This window comes from Chiloscyllium punctatum, chromosome 17, assembly GCF_047496795.1.
Source record: "Chiloscyllium punctatum isolate Juve2018m chromosome 17, sChiPun1.3, whole genome shotgun sequence".
NCBI classification, from domain to species: Eukaryota; Metazoa; Chordata; class Chondrichthyes; order Orectolobiformes; family Hemiscylliidae; genus Chiloscyllium; species Chiloscyllium punctatum.
The window spans coordinates 42,382,910-42,401,926 of NC_092755.1; the positions used below are offsets into that span (position 1 = coordinate 42,382,910).

A 19,017-nucleotide genomic window follows, 5' to 3' on the forward strand; every position below is an offset into this window, starting at 1 on the left:
GACACATCTCCAAAAACAAATCAAGAACGAACCCACTCTACTCACTTCTGCAGACTTTCTGTAGATCATACATAAAACAATACACTTATCTGCTTCTGTGCTGTGAACTTCACCCAACAGTTCCTCCAAGACCAGTTGTGAATTTCACTTTGTTAATTTTCCCAGACACATTCCTATATCCAGCAGTACATGAATTCAAACAGCAATGGCAGTGTCAGTTTCTTTCTCTCCTGCACTGACCTCACCACGTGCTTCCTTTGTCTGTTCTTCTCTCTTAAAACTCTTGTTTTGACTTTTTTTTTCCAAAATTGCATTGTTTTGGAAGAGTGTATGAAACTGCTGGTTGTATTGCTGCTCCTGGAATTCGAGGAAATCACGTCCAGCACCTAAAGTACCTCAAAAAAGGAGCAGCTGTTACAGCCAGAAATTTTTCCCGTCCTCCATCTTTCTTTTCTAGCTAACTTGTAACTCTCAAGTACCCTAAAGGAGCCTTCACGTCTCATCCTAACATAAACCACCTTCTTCTTCTTGACAAGAGATTCAACTTCTTTAATAAACCATGGCTCCCTCGCTCAACCACTTCCTCCCTGTCTGACAGGTACATTTATCAAGGACACGCAGTAGCTGTTCCTTGAATATGCTCCATATTTCAATTGTGCCCAGCCCCCACAGTTCCCATACCCATCCTATACATCCTAAATCTTGCTTAATTGCATCATAATTGCCTTTCCCCCAGCTGTAACTCTTGCCATGACTTCCGTCCATCTGATCTAAAAGTGCTGTGTGTAGATGGTCTCATTTTTGTTTTATAGCACCTTGGGATGTTTTCTCATAAACACAAGTTTTTGTTGTGGAAAATCTATGTGCATCTTTAAAATACCAGAGCAGCTCCTCAACAAACCACTGCAGCCAAACTGAGCTCTCTTAAATCAATATCTTAAAACTGCCAAATATCATTAGTAATAGCATCTGTTGCATTGGTACCTGGTTTTCCTCCCATGATCACTTAGTTTATACAGACTTTCCTTCTCAGATATTACAGGATGTCTGCAGAATGGAATGGATCCTCAATATATTGTGGCTGTCTGGCCTCCTATATGCTGATGTCGCCATTTTAATTTTTGATGTGGAACATCAGACAGTATAGTTGTGAACCAGGAACATGAACAAAATTCACAACAAGTCCTGCTGTGAGACAGGAAAATAAATGCAGTGCTTAGATAGGGGGTCAATGAGTCTTTTAGAAATAGCTAAATTGTACAAAAAAAAAGGCAGTGATATACAGGCAATGTCATTGGGCTACTGATCCAAAACCTAATTTTAGGCTCTGAGGTACTGGGTTTGATTCCCACCATAGCTGACGCCCATAGCTTAAATTTTATAAAACCAATCAGCACCCTCTTCTCAAGTTGTATAACATACTATCTCTTTCTTCAATTTGGCTTACTTCATCCTAGTTCTGATGAGTGCAAGACATGATGATTCAACAGCAATTTTTAAATAACTATTAATAACTACAGTTCAGTAATTCCAAACAGCTGTGATTTACAAGTTCTTGGAATATTATAGGTGCAGCACATCTATTCTAATACTTTACCTGTCCCACCATGGTTCCCTCTCTAATTTACTCTCGAAAATGAACTGTATCACACTTCACTACATGGAACTTCAGCTGCTTTTGAAAGAGTGCCTTATACACCAAAGTCTAGGCCAATAATATTGTAAAAGCTGTGGCATTAGTACTGACCCTCAGGGATCCCCATTGTATTCCTTCCTCCAGTCTGGAAAACCAATTGTTTCCCACAATTCTCGATTTCTTGTCCCTTGTCAAAATTTGTATACAAAATCCTATTGTCTTTTTTATTCTGCTATCTCTACTTTGTCAACATGTCTGCTGTGCAACATTACCCATTGAGCTTGAAGAACATTATATTAAAGAGCTGCAAGTGGTCATTCAGCTCATCATCATGCTCTCTGAAAATTAAAACATACTTTTGTGCCATTCCTCTATTACCTGTCTTTTTCATTTCAAAATGTTGATCCACTTTCTTGACATGGTTATCAGAAATTACAGAATGACTTTGATCAGCTGGGGAAGTGGGCTGAGAAATGGAGTTTCATTCAGATAAGTGAGAGATCTTGCATTTGGAATGTCAAATTAAGATAGGAGTTTATGGTGAATGGTAGGACCTTAAGGGTGTAATGGAACAGAGGGACCTTGGAGTTCAGGTACACAGTTCGCTGAAAGTAGAGTCATAGGTAGACTGGGCAGTGAAGGTTTTTGGCTCACTGGCCCTCATCAGTCAGGGCACTGAGTGTAGAAGTTAGGAAGTTATGTTGCAGCTGTACAGGATATCGATGAGGCCACACTTAGAATATGGTGTTCAGTTTTGGTCACCCTGCTATAGGAAGGATGTTATTAAACTGGAAAGAGTGCAAAAGAAATTTACAAGGATATTGCCAGGACTCAAGGGAGAGGTTAGACAACCTGGGACTCTTTTCTTCAGAGCGTAGGGAAAAGAGGGGGGCTCTTACAGAGGTGTGTAAGATCATGAGTCTTTTTCCCCAGAGTTGGGCTATCAAGGACTCGAGGGCAGCAGGTTAAGATTAGAGGGAAAAGAATAAAAGGGAATCCGAGGTATAATTTCTTAAACAGAGGATGGTACGTATATAGAATGAGCTGCCAGAGGAAGTGGTTGAGGAGGGTACATTAACAACATTTAAAAGGCATTTGGACAAATACATGAATAGGAAAGATTTAGAAGGACGTTGGCCAAGTGCAGGGAAAATGGGGTTCGCGTGGATAGACATTGTGGGCGGCATGGACCTGTTTGGGCTGAAGGGCCTTTATCCATGCTGGAAGACTCCATGACTATGATCAAGAAACAAGGACAACATTGAAATCTAAATTGATAGATCATATTTTTCTGTTTTAGGAAGGTGGTCTCTCACTGTAACATACGCACGCAATATTGTGGAATTAGTTTCATTAATAAAACAAATTATTTTGCTTGATAAACATCTAATTATAATATACATATAATATACCTTGAAAGATTTTGAAATACCATAGAAATACATTACTATTAAATCCAAAAGCATTTCTGGTAGAGTACTCCTGTCAGAGAAAAATGATATCCTTCTCTAAGACCTTGCTACTGAGACTGCCCATGATAAAATGCAACAAGATCTGGACAATAGCCAGGCTTGGGCTGACTAGTGGCAAGTAACATTCGCACCTCAAAAACGCCAGGCAATGACTACCTCTAGTAAGAGACAATTTAACCTTCAATTCTTGACATGCGTCACTGATTTCTCTCCTATCAACATCCTGGGGGTTACCATTGACCAGAAACTCAAGTTAAAGGCGCCACATAAACAGGGTTGTTATAGAACAGGTCAGAAGCTAGGAATACTGACCTGTAACTAACCTCCCAATTCCATAAAGCTGGTCTGCCAACAAGGCACCAATCAGGAATATGATGGAACACTCCCCACTTGTCTAATTGAAAGCAGCTCCAACAACACTCAAGCAGCTTGACACCATCCAGAACAAAGCAGCCCAATTGGCACCACATCCACAAGCATCCACTCCCTCCACCACTGATGTTCAGCAGTAGCAGTGTTTACTATCTACAAGATACACTGCAAAAATTCAAAGTTCCTTAGACAGCACCTTCCATAATCATTTCCATCTGGAAGCTGACCACTATGAAAAGGAACAGAAGGACCACATGCAAACATGTCAACAACTCCCTGCAGAAATCTTTAAGTATCTTATTGACCATCACTAGTGGGAATGACAAGCCATAGATTGTGATGCCTAGAGATGCCACATCAGGCTTGTTACAGGTGCTTTTGAGACTGAATGAATAGCCAGCATGAAATAGAAAATGCTGCTCCCCAGCAGTGACTGCATCTTCACTTGCACTCATTGTGGGAGACTTTGTTGAGCACACATAGGCCTATCTAACCACGAGCGGGCCTGCAACCATCTTAAAATCTTTATCAGTACAGAAATTCCAAGAGATCCAAGCATTGTTCAACCATTAGATGTTTCTCTAAAGAAGCTCTTTAAGGATCTTTTGAGAAAACAATGGAATGATTTGATGATTGGAGGGGAGAAGACACTCACCAATGGGAGCAACAAGTGGGCTCTGACATTAGCAGCCAAGTGTGAACGGGTTGTAAGACCAAATATGATTGTCATCGAATATTTATGAAATGTGGCTATTCTATGCACATAATGATAGTGGAGATTATCTATGGAATGGTCTGACCAAAGAGGATATGAATACTTGATGAAGATGATGATCTCAATGATTATACCATTCAAGAAGCAGATGGAGATGAATTATTTGGCCTGAGGGTAAGGATGGTGACTTTTCTGGATGTTAAGAAAAGTTCAATAAATGCTGTGCTTCTAAGTAGTATGCTCGTTGGTGCTGTGAGAAAATAGAGTGAAACTGTATATGTTTAGTATCAACGGCCTTTGTTTTTGATGTATTTGATAAAGTCAATGACATTAACATGTCTCCTTGGAGATTATTATTTATTTTAAATAAAAATGTAATAATATAAATATTGTTAGCTCCTTTTGCACTACTCTTTGGTGGGGACCATCTGTAATAGCAAGGCGATGTGGCAACTATAATAGTGAGGTAATGGGATAGGGTAAATTTCAATCCCTCCAAAATGTTACTCTTATAAAAGACAACTTCCTACAATTGTGACTAAACATTTAGCCTTAGAAACCAGACTTTTACATGACTGTAGAGGGTATCTATGCTAATCACCTCAACCATAGTAACATGTTTTATATTCAAGCCTGCCTCAGGGGATTGGAGGGTGAAGCAAGGTTAGGGGTGTGCAAGTATAATTATGTGGAGAGGACAACTGTGATATTGAAACCAGTGAAAGTGAAGATTTTGGGCAATGCTAATCAAAGATTTCAAAATATTAAGAAATCTGACAATGACCAAAGAAAGAATATTTCATGCTGAAAAATCAGATTAGAGTCAGCAATCTAAAACAGTGAGAGAGAGAAAGGGGGAGCGAAGAAGACACTGTCTCATTGGCAGTACTGAGGCAAGAAATATTTTGGGACAAAGTGGTTGAAGCTGAGACAAGGGCATTATCTTCTACTTTCTGTTCTACATTTATGTAGGACATGTATGAAAAAAAAGAGAGCTGGATGTATCACAAACCCTATCCGTCCCCATGACGGGGAGCAGGAAAGCCCATCAGACTTTGTGCCTATCAGCCACTGAAGTGGCCACCCAGTGGGCTTTCCATAGGGATCATGTCAACGTCCTGCCCATGGTAAGGTTGCCAGTCAGGGGCCGACTGCCACTGTGAGCAGTGTCAGAAGTTGAGGTGATGCAGTAGGCACAGTAGGCACCTTTGGTGGTTTTGGGGGGGGTGGGCGTGTCAAAAACAAGGCTGGAGGAATTGCTTTTAATGGTTAAGTTCACCTATACCTTCATGTCTCAATTAGTTGTTTGAAATGTGTGTCAGAATCAAGCATTTCACTTGTCAAATGATGTGATAACTTTTTGATGTTCAGAATAACAGGAAAAGCTGAAGCTGTCCTATACATCTCCTTAACCAGGAATGGACTGTAAAGCTGCAGGAACAGCTAATTTTTTTTGTTGGGTACTTCTCAGCTTTCCAGACTCAATACCAAAGTCAACCCTTTCAGTTCGTAAATATTGCTCATCTTTTGAGCTAGTAGCTGTTGATAACAATTCCAACATCGATTAGAGACTCTAGCGCCCTTTTTTTTTCATTTCTTCACTCATCCCATTCCCCTCTTCTTTGGTCTGCATCATCTGTTTCATCACTTCATCTCTGCTATAATCACCCAAGCACAAACCTTCCCTTTTGTTCTTCCCACACCATTCCTGTCTGCACTTTTACAGCTTCATCATATTTCATTATGTGAAAAGCTCATTGATCTGAAAAAAAAATAACTATTTCTCCCTCCACAGACACTGCCAACCTGCTGGGCATTTCTACTTTCATTCAAGAATTTTAGCTCAACAATATTTGATTTTGCTGGCGTTCACCATGATAAAGGCCACTGGTTATTTCCAAATAATGAACAATTCAACTGATGGCAAACATTTCAAGGAAGGAGGAATGAAGGAAAGAGTGATAGGCAGAGAGAGAAAGAGGGTGAGAGAATGAATTGCAAATGTCAGTGAATTACTTCTACTTTTAGCTCAAGTTTAGATAGTAACTTGTCTGGACCTGATGACTGTTGCTATCTTGTAAAAGGCAACAAATTCAAATCAGATAAAATTAAATGTCAGCAACTCAGCAATACTTAATATACTTAAAATCCTCACTGTTCTCAGCCAAAAGGATTTAATATAAATAGTTCTTTAAAAAACAATATTGGTGTGTTAATGATGTAGTTTGTACCTGTTTTCAGGCACATAAATGTCAATCCTGTCCAGCAGAGCCAGTTTTGAGTGATTAGCAGATGATGAGCAAGCTGGCCTAAGAGAAGACCCTACTGTTGGGCTGCCTTTCTTGCAACACATTTGAAGTATCTTACAAATACACCATTGATAGTACTTCGCCAGTACTTTAAGCTGTTTGCGATAGTTAAAAATCACACAACAGGTTATAGTCCAACAGGTTCATTTGGAAGTATAGGTACAAGCTTTCAGAGCGCTGCTCCTTCGTCAGGTAGCTAGTTTGCTCAATATTATCTTAAGCCCCTGAAACATATAAGGATCACTGCTACTTAGTAAACCATGAACTCTCAGGTTTGAGATGCAAGTCCTCAAATATTCTTTTCCTCAGCTGTCTAAAAACCAAACTGGCACACTGAAGAGGACGACGAATTTTGGTTCTGAAGAAGAGTCATAACAGAATCAAACTGCTTCTCTCTGCAGATGCTGCTCGACCTGCTAAGTTTTTCTAGCATTTTATCAAGATTGCTTCGGAGCAACCAGGTATACATATGTGGAAGGGATTCAAGTGCTTAAATGTACAGCTGGTGTGTGACCAGTACAAAAGGATCCTGAAAGCACATACTAGACTTTGGGTAGCTGCATTCATATTGAGGCAGTTTCAACTGGTGCTTCCAGTAGAGTACCAGGGATGTGCACCAAGCCAGTGTGATGATGGAGATTCTAAAATACTGTTATTTAAAATAAGTCTTTTTAAATCCACCTTCTCTCCTACTCTTTAGCTCCCACTATGCAGTGCATAGTTAGAAAAATATTCAAGAAGTGCCCATGAAGTTACAGAAATAACACTTTAATGAGCTGAAAAGGGGCTGATTTATCCTTTTTCTTTCCCCAGTCACTTGTTATATATTTCCTTCTCTGTGGGGATATACTTCTATGTGACTCATAGATGGTGTATAGTAATAAAGATCGCGAATGTTGCAAGTCAGACAGCATCCAAGTTCACCTGTGGAATAACAGCAGCATTTCTTCTAATAGTCTAGACTTTCAACAGTAGTTTGCATACATGAAACCATTTTGCCTTCTCTTTGCCAATCCTTGAGCCAATCCACTCAAATCTGTGCCCTTTGGTTGCCAGATGGGATTTCTAACTCTAATCTTAATGCTTCCAACCCCTTCAAATCATTCATGCAACAAACTGCAGTCAGAGCCAACATCTTTGACTTTTAACAAAACGATTCTTGCCACTTACATTCTCTTCAATGAAGAATATCAAGTCAGTCAAAATCCATCTCTATGCATTAGCTAGACGTCCCCTCAAGAGCTCCTTAAACCAATGACCTTGTGCATTATTAGAGTAAGCAAAATTGAACTTAGCAAAAATAAATAAATAATACTGACCGAAAAAAAATCAAAAAGCACAAATGACAAAATAATTGCTGAACTATAGTTTGCCCCCCATTGCAATTATTATAGATTTTGGCAATAAAAATCCATCCCAACATGCAGCTCAATTAGGAAAGTACATCATGTGATATGGTATGAAGCCAAACCCATCAGGAAAGGTTAGATTCGTTCTCTGGTCCTGACTGTCAGCACAATACCAGGCTAAAGCAAAAAAAGAGGTCTGACCTCTAGCTCCTAAAACAGGCTGAATTTAGATAGTTGAGAGGGGAAACAAAAATAAAATCAAAAGCAAAGAGTGAATATGAGAAGAGACTAATAGCTAATGTAAAATGCCAAGAGTTGAGGATTATTCAAAATTATGATGAGTTTGGACAGAGTATATGAAGACAGACATTAACAGGGAACTAAAAAACATTTTCTGTACACAAAGGTAGGAAGGAGGATACTGGGACCAATTCAGGACTAAATACAAGATTTGCACAGAGGAAAAGGGCATGGCAAAATTCAAGGTGAAAGAGTTGAGGCACTTGTTAGAAGGTAAGTTAGAAGGTAGGCACTGGAAAGGCTTTTGATAAATAACATGGATATCTCACCAGGACCAGAAGAGATGCATTTGAAGACATTATGGGTCAATGAAGGTTGATGACTACAGTGGGGTTAATGGAGTATACACAGACATTGTCAAAGTGACATGGAAACAAAGTTGGCTGAGTAACAAAATCTAGGACAGAAGTACATCAGAATATGGCATTTCAGAACAGCATTTGGCCATTCAATACACTTTGACTATGGTCTCAACTTCAGTTTACCTTTTATTTTCTTGACTATTGTTCTGATTGCAGCTGATGATGCTGGACAGAAGTGACATGCCTTGGTATACCAGAAGTTTTATTTTTACTTTTTCTTTATCATATTAGACAGTCATTCAGCATATTCACAAGAGTCTAGCAATATACTTCTAACAGAAAACTTTAGAACATTAGACAAAAGAAAAACATGAACTGTATTAACCTATGCATGAAATACTTCAAATGGTGCCTTTACAAACACTAAAATGAAAGAGTCAAGATTTTCACCTCAACAACTACCTTACAGTGGCATTTAAGACTTGGATGAGGAGTAATTACTTCTCTCAGAGGGTTGTGAATTTGTGATTTCTTTACTACAGGCAATTGCTTAGGCTGGGTTGTTAAATATATTCAAAGCTGAAATCGCAAGATTGTTAATTGAAGTTTTTTTTATTCATTCAAAGGATGAAGGCATTGCTGCTAAGGCCAGCATTTATTCCCCTTCCCTAATTACCCAAAGGGCAGTTAAGAGTCAACCACATTACTCCTTCCACAACCTTAACCTCCTTCCACCTATCGCATTTCCAATGCCCCTCCCCCAAGTCCCTCCTCCCTACCTTTTATCTTAGCCTGCTTGGCACACCTGCCTCATTGAAGGAGGGCTTATGCCTGAAATGTCGATTCTCCTGCTCCTTGGATGCTACCTGACCTGCTGCGCTTTTCCAGCAACACATTTTTCAGCTCTGATCTCCAGCATCTGTAGTCCTCACTTTCTCCTAACGCATTGTCATGACTTTGTTGAAGGAGTACAAAGGTGTTTAGTGGTGGAAGAAATGGACTGCAGTATTGAATGAGAGCATGCTTAGAGTCAGTGTCGTGTATACGTAGTAAAAGACTAAAGGGCTTTTAAAAAAAAATGAAGCCATCTTTGTATATTGATTTTATTTTTTAAAACAGGGAGGTGTGACCAAACTATTGTTATGAAGTTGTAGGCATCTACTGTATCTTAGAGAGTGAAAGCTGGTAAACATCTAGCAGGCACAAAATGTGCCGGAAAATTAAAAAACGTAACACTTGGCTATGAAACAACTAGCAATTCAAATTTAGCCAGTTTAAATTATGCCCCAAGATACTAAAACATAACCAAATTTGAATTTTACTGTTAAGATAGTTGTGGGGAAGCAGCTATATATCTCTCTTGTCTACAGGTGAAAGCTTAGGTGTTCTCACTGTTGCTAGAATTGCATGCGATACAAGAGATTTTACTGACTTTGCCTAGGGTGTGTTTATGGATGTTGAAGAGCAATGTGCTGGAAAAGCACAGCCAGTCAGGCAGCATCTGAGGATAATGCTCAAAATGTTAATTCCCCTACTCCTTGAATGCTGCCTAAGGGGCTGTGCTTTTCCAGCACCACTAACTCTGATCTCCAACATCTGCAGTCCTCACTTTCCCCCTTTTGTGTGTTTATGTGATGTTACTATACTGGAACAGTTGCTGTTTCGTAGTTCAATCATTTTATATTCTGTTAAGTTTTCCAACAGCGTTAAAGTTATACCAATTCTTTTCTTCGTATTTTAATTGTAGAGTAAGAAAAAAGTGTGTTTTGCTTAAAGCCAAGTAGTTTAAATCAAATGAATCACATCTGAAACACATCACCTTATACTTCCCTTCAAACATATCAAGGAGATTGTCCAGACCGTCACTTTTAGTTTATTTAAAGGGGGCTTGGTCTGATCCATAACAAGTGGGTGGTGAGCAAATTATTGGAGAGGATTCTGAAAGAGGTTAGAGATAATCAGCATGGCTTTGAGAAGGCCAGGTCATGCCTCAAAAGCCTTTCTGAATTTTTTGAGGATATGACAAAACATTGAGGAAGGTAGAGCAGTGGATGTGGTGTAAATGGATGTGAACAAGGCATGTGGTAAGGTTGCCCATGGCTGAGTGTCTTATAAATGGCTTGGATGAGAAAGTGGAAGGGTGGGTTAGTGAGTTTGCCGATGACAAGTTTTGGCGGAGTTGTGGATCGTGTGGACGGCCGTTGCAAGTTGCAATGGGACATTTATGGGATGCAGGGCTGGGCTGAGAAGTGGCAGATGGAGTTCAAGTGTGAAGTGATTCGTTTTGGAAAGTCTAATTTTAAGGCAGATTATAGGGTTAAAGGCAGGATTCTTGGCAATTTGGAGGAACAGAGGGATCTCGAGGTCCATAGACCCCTCAATGTTGCCACCCAAGTTCGTAGGGTTGTTAAGGTGTATGGTGTGTTGCCTTCCATTAGCAGGGGATTGAGTTTAAGAGACACGAGGTTATACTGCAGCTCTATAAAGCCCTCGTTAGACCAGACTTAGAATATTGTGTTCAGTTCTGGTTGCCTCATTATAGGAAAGATGTAAGATTTAGAGAGGGTGCAGAGGGGATTGACCAGGATGCTGCCTAGACTGGAGGGCATGTCTTATGAAGAAATGTTGAGGGAGCTAGGGCTTTTCTCTTTGGAGTGAAGAAGGATGAGAGGTATAGATAAAGTGGATAACCAGAGACTTATTCTCAAGGCAGGAATGACTATCACAAGGGGGCATAATTTTAAGGTTTTGAGGAAATGCCAGAGGTAGGTTCTTTATACACAGTGGTGGGGATATGGAATACACTGCCAGCAGAGGTAGTACAGTCAGACACATTAGGGATGTTTAAGCGCAGAGGAAAAAGGAAAAGAAAGGAAGGCCCTAGCGCGAGAGAGAGAGAGAGAGAGAGAGAGAGAGAGAGAGAGAGAGAGAGAGAGAGAGAGAGAGAGAGAGAGAGAGAGGAAAGTCAACTTAAAAGAGTGGAGACAAAGGTAGGAGTATTGATGAGGACAGTGCTATAGAGCAAACCTATCATAGCCAAAAGCCTGATGGGGATCTGTTTAAATATGTTTAAGTGTTTCAAAGTTTGATGAGAAGAACGTAGGAACCTTTTTCATTTCACTTGAGAAAGTGGCGAAACAAATAAAATGGTAGGTCATCACATGAATATTAATTAGAATTACGACACAGTGTGGAAACAGGCCCTTCGGTCAAACAAGTCCACACTGACCATCCAAAGAGTATTCCACCCAGACCCATTACCCTATTACTCTACATTTCCCCTGGCTAATGCACCTAACCTACACATCCCTGGACACATTAGGTTAATTGGCTATGCTAAATTGCCCAATCTGCACATCTTTGGATTATGGGAGGAAACCGGAGCAGACACTGGCAGAATGTGCAAACTCCACACAGAGACATTACGCCCAGGCTGGAATCAAACCTGGGTCTCTGGTGCTGTGGGGAGAAGAATAGTGTTCCGTTATATAAAGTTGAGAGATTCTTTGTTGGAGATGGCCGTTGCCTTGCATTTATGCAAGCAACATATCATACCACACTTCAGCACAAGCCTGAATATTGTATTTGCACATGAACTGCTTCTGAACATGACTGAGGAGTCAGTGAAAGGTGAAGTGGTAGTAAGAATAGAGAAATTCTCTGTTCTGGAGATAGTTTATCCTCGAGAATGATAAAGCTGGATCTCATGTGTGAGTGATGCCTACTATGAAACCCGATGGAAACTCAGGCAACTGAGATTTTACAGGAAGTATTGTATATCCTGGGATTTTTCCTGACTGTGTAGTAAAGCCACAGGTTGAAACAGAAGGAGAAATCAAAGAAGAAAGATAGCTGAAGTTTAATTTATCAGAAAAGATGTTTGATCAATTGACAAAAAACAAGAACAGATGGAAGACAAAGTGGATATTTTTAGTTCTAAGAGGATAGTTAAATTATAACAAAAAGATTACAAATTGACGCTATTTTATCAAAAATCATATATAGAAGAAGAATCTGAGCGCTTCCCAGTATGTTACGATCTTAAAAATGAAGCCTTGATGAGGAAAGGGAGACTATTACATAATCAGGCAGGTGAAAAATGGGTAGACATTCATCAAGATTATTACTTGTGGGTTATAGAGTAGATGTGTTGTAGGTAACAGTGCACCTTGTAGATAGTACACTGTGCTGCTAGATTTGTGGAGGGAGTAAATGTTTGTGGAAGGGATGCCGATCAAAGCTGCTGCTTTATCCTGGATGGTGTCAAGCTTCTTGAATATAAGAGTTGCACACATCCAGGCAAATGGGCAGTATGATTTGTAGATTATGGACAGGCTTTGGGGAGTCAGGAGTTACTTTGGGGAGTTACCTGCTGCAGTATTCCTGGGTCTGACCTGCTCTTGTAGCCACTGTATTTAATTGGCAGGTCCAGTTCAGTTTCTGGTTAATGGTAACCTCCAGGGAGGGATATTGGAGGATTCAGTGATCATAATGCTATTGAATGCTATAGGAGCAGTTGAGAGATTCTTTGTTGGAGATGGCCGTTGCCTTGCATTTATGTAAGCAACATATCATACCACACTTCAGCCCAAGCCTGAATATTGTATTTGAACATGAACTGAGGAGTCATGAATGATGCTGAACATTGTGCAATCACTGAACATTTCCACGTTTGACCAAATGAAGGAGCAAAGGTCATTGATGAAGCAGCTGAGGATGGTTTGGCCTAGGGCACTATCCTGAGGAATTCCTGCAGAGTTATCCTGGATCTCTATTATCCAATGTGCCAGGTATGACTCCAAATCATTTGAGAATCTTCTCTCCAGTTTCCAATGAGTCCAGTTTTACGAGGGTTCTTTGATACCACACTCAGTCAAATACTGCCTTGATATCAAGGTCTGTCATTCTCCCCTTACCTCCGGAATTCAACTCTTCTGTCCATGTCTGAACCAAGACTTTAAAGGAGACTAGAAGGTGAGTGGCCCTGGAGGAACCCAAATTTTATACAGCAAAGCTCAGTGCAAGCTGGAAGAACAGCACCTCATTTTCCACTTGGAACTCTACAGTTTTGTGGACTCAATATTAAGTTTATGGCTTGAGCTGTCTCATGTACTTATCCCTAACCCCACACACCAGGCCTTGTTATCACATGGTCTGCTATTACACACAACCCATTGCTAGCCACTAACAGTCCCCATTAATAGCTATTCACCCTCCCGGCCTGATCATTATCCACTTTTGTGAAATTGTTCTTTTCTCTCTTTGGGCTCTATCTAACCACCTATCATTTACTCCTTACCCCCTCCCCTACCCTATCTTCTGCACAAAAACCGACATTTTCCTAGCCACCATCCGTTGAGGAATGGTCACTGGATCCAAAACATTAACACTCATTTTTCTCCACAGATGCTGCCAGGCCTGCTGAACTTTTCCGGAAATTTCTGTACGTGTTCCAAATTTTATACACACCGCCTTCTAGACTGACTTTACTTTTCCTTTAAACTTTTATGTGCATCACTTGTTTTTACATTAAAGGCTTTCTTTATATTGTAACAAGCTTCTGTTACATTTAACATATGGGACACACACAGATCAGCAAGGCAACGGCAACAGGTTTTGTTCAAGAAATGACTCCAGTATGGTGAGATCTTCTGTCAATATTCACAGAGTAGCAGAGTGATAGCTCCATCTTTCTCTCTCTGGGACTGAATATTTACGTAACTGCAACTCTTCCATTATCTGTGCATTCCTCACTGCCACATTAGCTTAAATTCCTCAATAACACTACACATTGCCCACACCTACCCTCAGCAAAATGTCAATCCCATTTTGGTTTAGTTGCAGCTCAACAGACTTCTACAGGTCCTATATTCCTCAGAAACAGAGGCAAAGATCCAGGAATCTAAAGCCTTCTCCCCTACTTCAACTCTCTGGCACGTGGCACTGAGAGTAATCCATAGATTACAACCTTAGAGTTTCTGTTTTTCAATCTGCTACCTAGCTCCATAAATTCTTGCTGTATGACACACACTTTCTATTGATATCATCAGTCCCTGTATGAACAATGATCTGACTGTTCACAATCCCCCTTCACAATGCTCCACAGCCAATTACGTCATTGACCCTACTACTACAAGCCAGCACACCATCTTAGAGTCACGTTTCTATTACTGGAGTCTCCTATTGTTCTTCCTTTCCTTCTACAGCTGGGCTCTGGCTGAACTCCCCAGAGGAACTGTCATGTTCACCATTTTCTAAATACAGAAAAGTCGTTCTTGAGGGAGATATTCTTTGGAACATTCCTACTACCTGCCTAACTTCCTTTTTCTGGCTGACAGTAACCCATTCCCTCTGACTGCACTTTCTTAGGCTGGTGGGATGACTACATCTATTCACATAATTCCCAACCTCGCAGTTGTATTGCTGAGTCTCCAGGTGACGCTGAAGCTCCAAAGCCGAGAGTGCATACTGGACAGACTGATGGTACTTCCTGCAAGTGTGGTCATCCAGGAATGTCTGAGATTTCCCCCACACACTGGGAACTCCCAGTCAGTCCTAAAATGCTCTGGTCTTAAATTTAGGAGAAGTTTAAAAAATCAGTTTTGTTAAAGATGGAACTCTCAACTTTCCTTCATGCTTTTCTCTACATTAAGGCTCCAACCTACTCACTACCAGCTGTCTGCGGGTATTAACTTTTTCAGCCTTTTTAAATATTGGCAAGGTTTGCACTGGGGTTAGCCACTCACTGACCTCTCACTCTTACTGGTTTTATGGATCTGACCTCCTCTGTGTAATCCCTATCTGCATAATTTTCACCAGCCCTTCTACTCGAGAAACCTACACTGCCCTCATGTCCAGTGCTTACATAAAGCTGATTTGATTCACTCAACAACTGGTGGCCATATTTTGGCTGCTTCGCCACCCAAACTAGAATTTCTTCTCACATTTCTCTCCTTTTTAAGATGTTCCTTTGACCTAATTTCTAGATTAAGGAATGCTTGTTTGAACCCATATCACCTTCTGTGGCTGTGTTAAGAACATATCTATTGACATCACTTTTGTTCAGTGTCTTGGAATTAGTTTAAAATCAAATGCTATGCAGTTCTTAATGTCTTCCACCAAAACCATGTAAAAGGTTCTCCTTGTAACTTGGGGAAACTACTCACCTCTTGGCAAAACCGTGTTGTCTGACCATCTTCTGCAGATTCAGCAAATTCTGTCCATGGCAATTTTTCTCTTGTACAGAAAGCAAATGGCATAGCTACAAAATGAAACATTGCAATGAGTTCTGATGAAGAAATACAATAAAAAAACTGCTCCAAGTAAATATTCAAAAATATATGTGGAATATGTCAAATACTCAGAGGAGGAATTGTGAGGAGAGGATTAAACAGAAACAAAGTTAATGCTTTCAGCTGAATGACTCTCATTCACAGCTGAAGAAAGGTAGAAATGGCTTGGTTTGATGCTGTTGAAAGTGGTAGAGAAAGAATAACAAGGGAAGTCTGGGATGAGAAGGTTAGAATTGCTTAAATGGGAACGGAGAGGTAATAAATGCAGACAAAGACAGCAGAGACTTTCAGAACCTGTGTGGAGACGGTGTGTGGAGTTTGCACATTCTCCTAGTGTCTGCGTGGGTTTCCTCCAGGTGCTCCGGTTTCCTCCCACAGTCCAAAGATGTGCAGGTCAGGTGGATTGGCCGTTCTAAACTGCCTATAGTGTTAGGTGCATTAGACAGAGAGAAATGGGTCTGGGAGGGTAACATGTCTCGGTGTGAACATGCTGGGCTGAAGGGCCTGTTTCTACACTGTAAAGGAATCCAATCTAATCTAAAAACATCCAGTTTCCAAAGAGCAGCCAGGAAAGCTTTTGAAAGTTTTGATACTGTGGTAGGGAAGGAAATCTGACTGGAGGGATTCGAACTTGAAGCTCTTGAAAAGATGTGCCAACATATTTGAGGACTTTGGATGGGGTTGGAGATGGAGCAGAAATTTGGAAGGACATTGGGAACAGAGTTTGGTTTTCCAACAGGAATGATTCTGCATATTTAGAGAGGTCATCTGACAATATCAGCAAACACGTTTTACAAAGGTTTAGAATGAGTTCCTTCCTTTTGTACTCAACCCCACTACTAATAAAGCTGACTAATAAAGAATCTTCTGCAACTGAAGATGCTGAGTTTGGGCACACAATTGGGTACAATGGTGACATATCTAAACCCTGCTACCTTCCTTCACCACCAAAAATCACAACTACCCTCTGTCTTCTATGAAAGCCAATTTTGTATCCAACTTCCAAATTCACCATGGACCCCACAAAACAACCTTCTGGACCAGTCTACCATTAGGAATCTTGTCAAACACTTTAGCAAAGTTCATGTGGACAACAGCTACTGTCCTATCCTCAATCCTCTTCATGACTTAAAAAAAACTCAATCAACTTTGTGAGACATGATCGCCTCCCCCCCACCTGCCTGCACATCAAGTCGTCTTGACTATCATTTCTTTTCCAAATGCAGGTAAATCATGTCCCTAAGAATCTTCTCCAGTAACTAAAAGCAGAGAGGGTATGTTGCAGCTGTACAGGGTGCTGGTAGGCCACACCTGGAGTGTGGTGTGCAGATTTGGTCTCCTTACTTGAGAAAGGATGTACTGGCACTGGAAGGGGTGCAGAGGAGGTTTGCTAGGTCGATTCTGGAGTTGAGGGAATTGGCTTATGAGGAGAGGCTGAGTAGATTGGAATTATATTCATTGGAATTCAGAAGAATGAGGGGGGGGGACCTTATGGAAACATAAAATTAAGGGAATCTATAAAATAGGATAGTATCCCAGGATAGACCCATCAGGCCCTGGGGACTTATCTTTTTTTTTAAATAAAAACACCCAACACCACCTCCTCCTTAATAGAGATATGCCCTAGAATATCAACATACCCGTCCCATATCTTACCATAATCTGTGTCCTTCTTGGTGAATACTGATGCCAAATACTCATTAAGCACTTCAGCCTCTGACTCTGTGCACAAATTCATCCTTCATCCTTGAGTAAACCTACTCTTTCCCTAGCTACCCTCTTGGTGTTAATATATTTTATACATTGTTACAAAGTGTTTATGTTCACTTTAAGATAGGAAGTGTTTTCTGAATTTTAGTGTAAATTTAAAGTACACCTAGCTGCCAGAACAGCTAAGAGATAGGCTGTTTCAAATAGATACATAGAACAATTGGCTGTTAAATGGTTGTTGATTGGTTGTTGTTTTGACTACAATTCAATTTAAATTAATTGGTTAAATTTCTGTCCAGGAAACTAAAACCCAATTGAGTTTGAATTTACTGTAGACACATCTGCAGGGGGGGGGGGGGGGGGGGGGAAATATAAAATGGGGCCATTTTAAAAATTGGTCAGAGCAACTGTCACTGAACAGCTGATCCACTGCCGTAGAGCTGAAGAGCTAACTGCCCATCTAACGTCTTGCTCTCAAAGAAATAAAAAGGCACTCTCTATCAAAAGCTGCGCCAAGACCTGGGAGGAGCGGATCAGAAAGATGAGACAGAAACTAGGCAGATGGGGGCAACGGTCGCTCTCCATCGCGGGAAAAAACCTGGTCATCAGGTGTGAGGTCCTCTCAGTATTGCTATATGTGGCACAGGTCTGGCCTATCCCCAGGACCTGTGCCGCCGCAGTCACCCGGGCCATCTTCCAATTCATTTGGAGATCAAAGATGGACCGGGTCCGAAGAGACTCAATGTACAAAGACCGGTGCAATGGGGGAAAAAACACGCCCAATGCCACCCTCACCCTGATGGCCACCTTTGTGTGTGGCTGCATCAAGCTGTGCGTGGATCCCCGGTACGCAAACACCAAGTGTCACTACGTACTGAGGTTCTACCTGTCCCCGGTGTTGCGAAGGATGGGCCTGGCCTCGCTGCCGCGGAACGCTCCGAGTAGTTGGACCGTTCCGTATCACCTGTCCTTCGTGGAGAAATTTATGAGGAAAAACACCTTTGACCACAAGTCCATCAGGAAGTGGTCAGCACGTAGCGTCCTTGAGACCCTTCGGGAAAAGGAGAGGGCGGATCCTGTCGAGCGGTTCCCTGAGCAGACTGTCAAAGCCATTTGGCAGAATGCCTCATCGCCAGAACTTTCCAACAAGCACCAAGACGTGGCTTGGCTGGTGGTGAGAAGGGCTCTGCCTGTGAGATCCTTTATGCACGCCCGGACTCTCTGCCGCACCGCACGCTGCCCTCGAAGTGGCTGCGGGGGGGACGAGACTGTCACACACCTCCTTCTGGAATGTGCCTATGCAGAGGAAGTCTGGAGAGGAATGCAGTGGTGCTTGTCGAGGTTCGTCCCGAGCAGCGCCGTGACGCGGGACTCCGTGCTCTACGGCCTGTTCCCCGGGACTCACACCGAGACGAACATTAACTGCGCCTGGAGGATCATCAACTCGGTGAAGGACGCTCTCTGGGCGGTCCGAAACCTGTTGATCTTCCAGCTGAAGGAGTTGACCCCGACCGAGTGTTGCAGACTGGCACATTCCAAGGTCCAAGACTACGTGTTGAG

The 19,017-nt window shown here is 41.4% G+C and overlaps 1 protein-coding gene across 1 annotated transcript in view; it reads right to left on the minus strand.

Moving 5' to 3' along the window:
- Nucleotides 1-19,017, minus strand: part of upb1 (ureidopropionase, beta) — a 152,149-nt gene that overhangs the window by 95,348 nt on the left and 37,784 nt on the right. Inside the window, exon 4 of the mRNA XM_072587006.1 lies at nucleotides 15,622-15,716. Within this exon, the coding sequence (XP_072443107.1) occupies nucleotides 15,622-15,716 (95 nt within the window). The remainder of the gene's footprint in view (nucleotides 1-15,621; nucleotides 15,717-19,017) is intronic.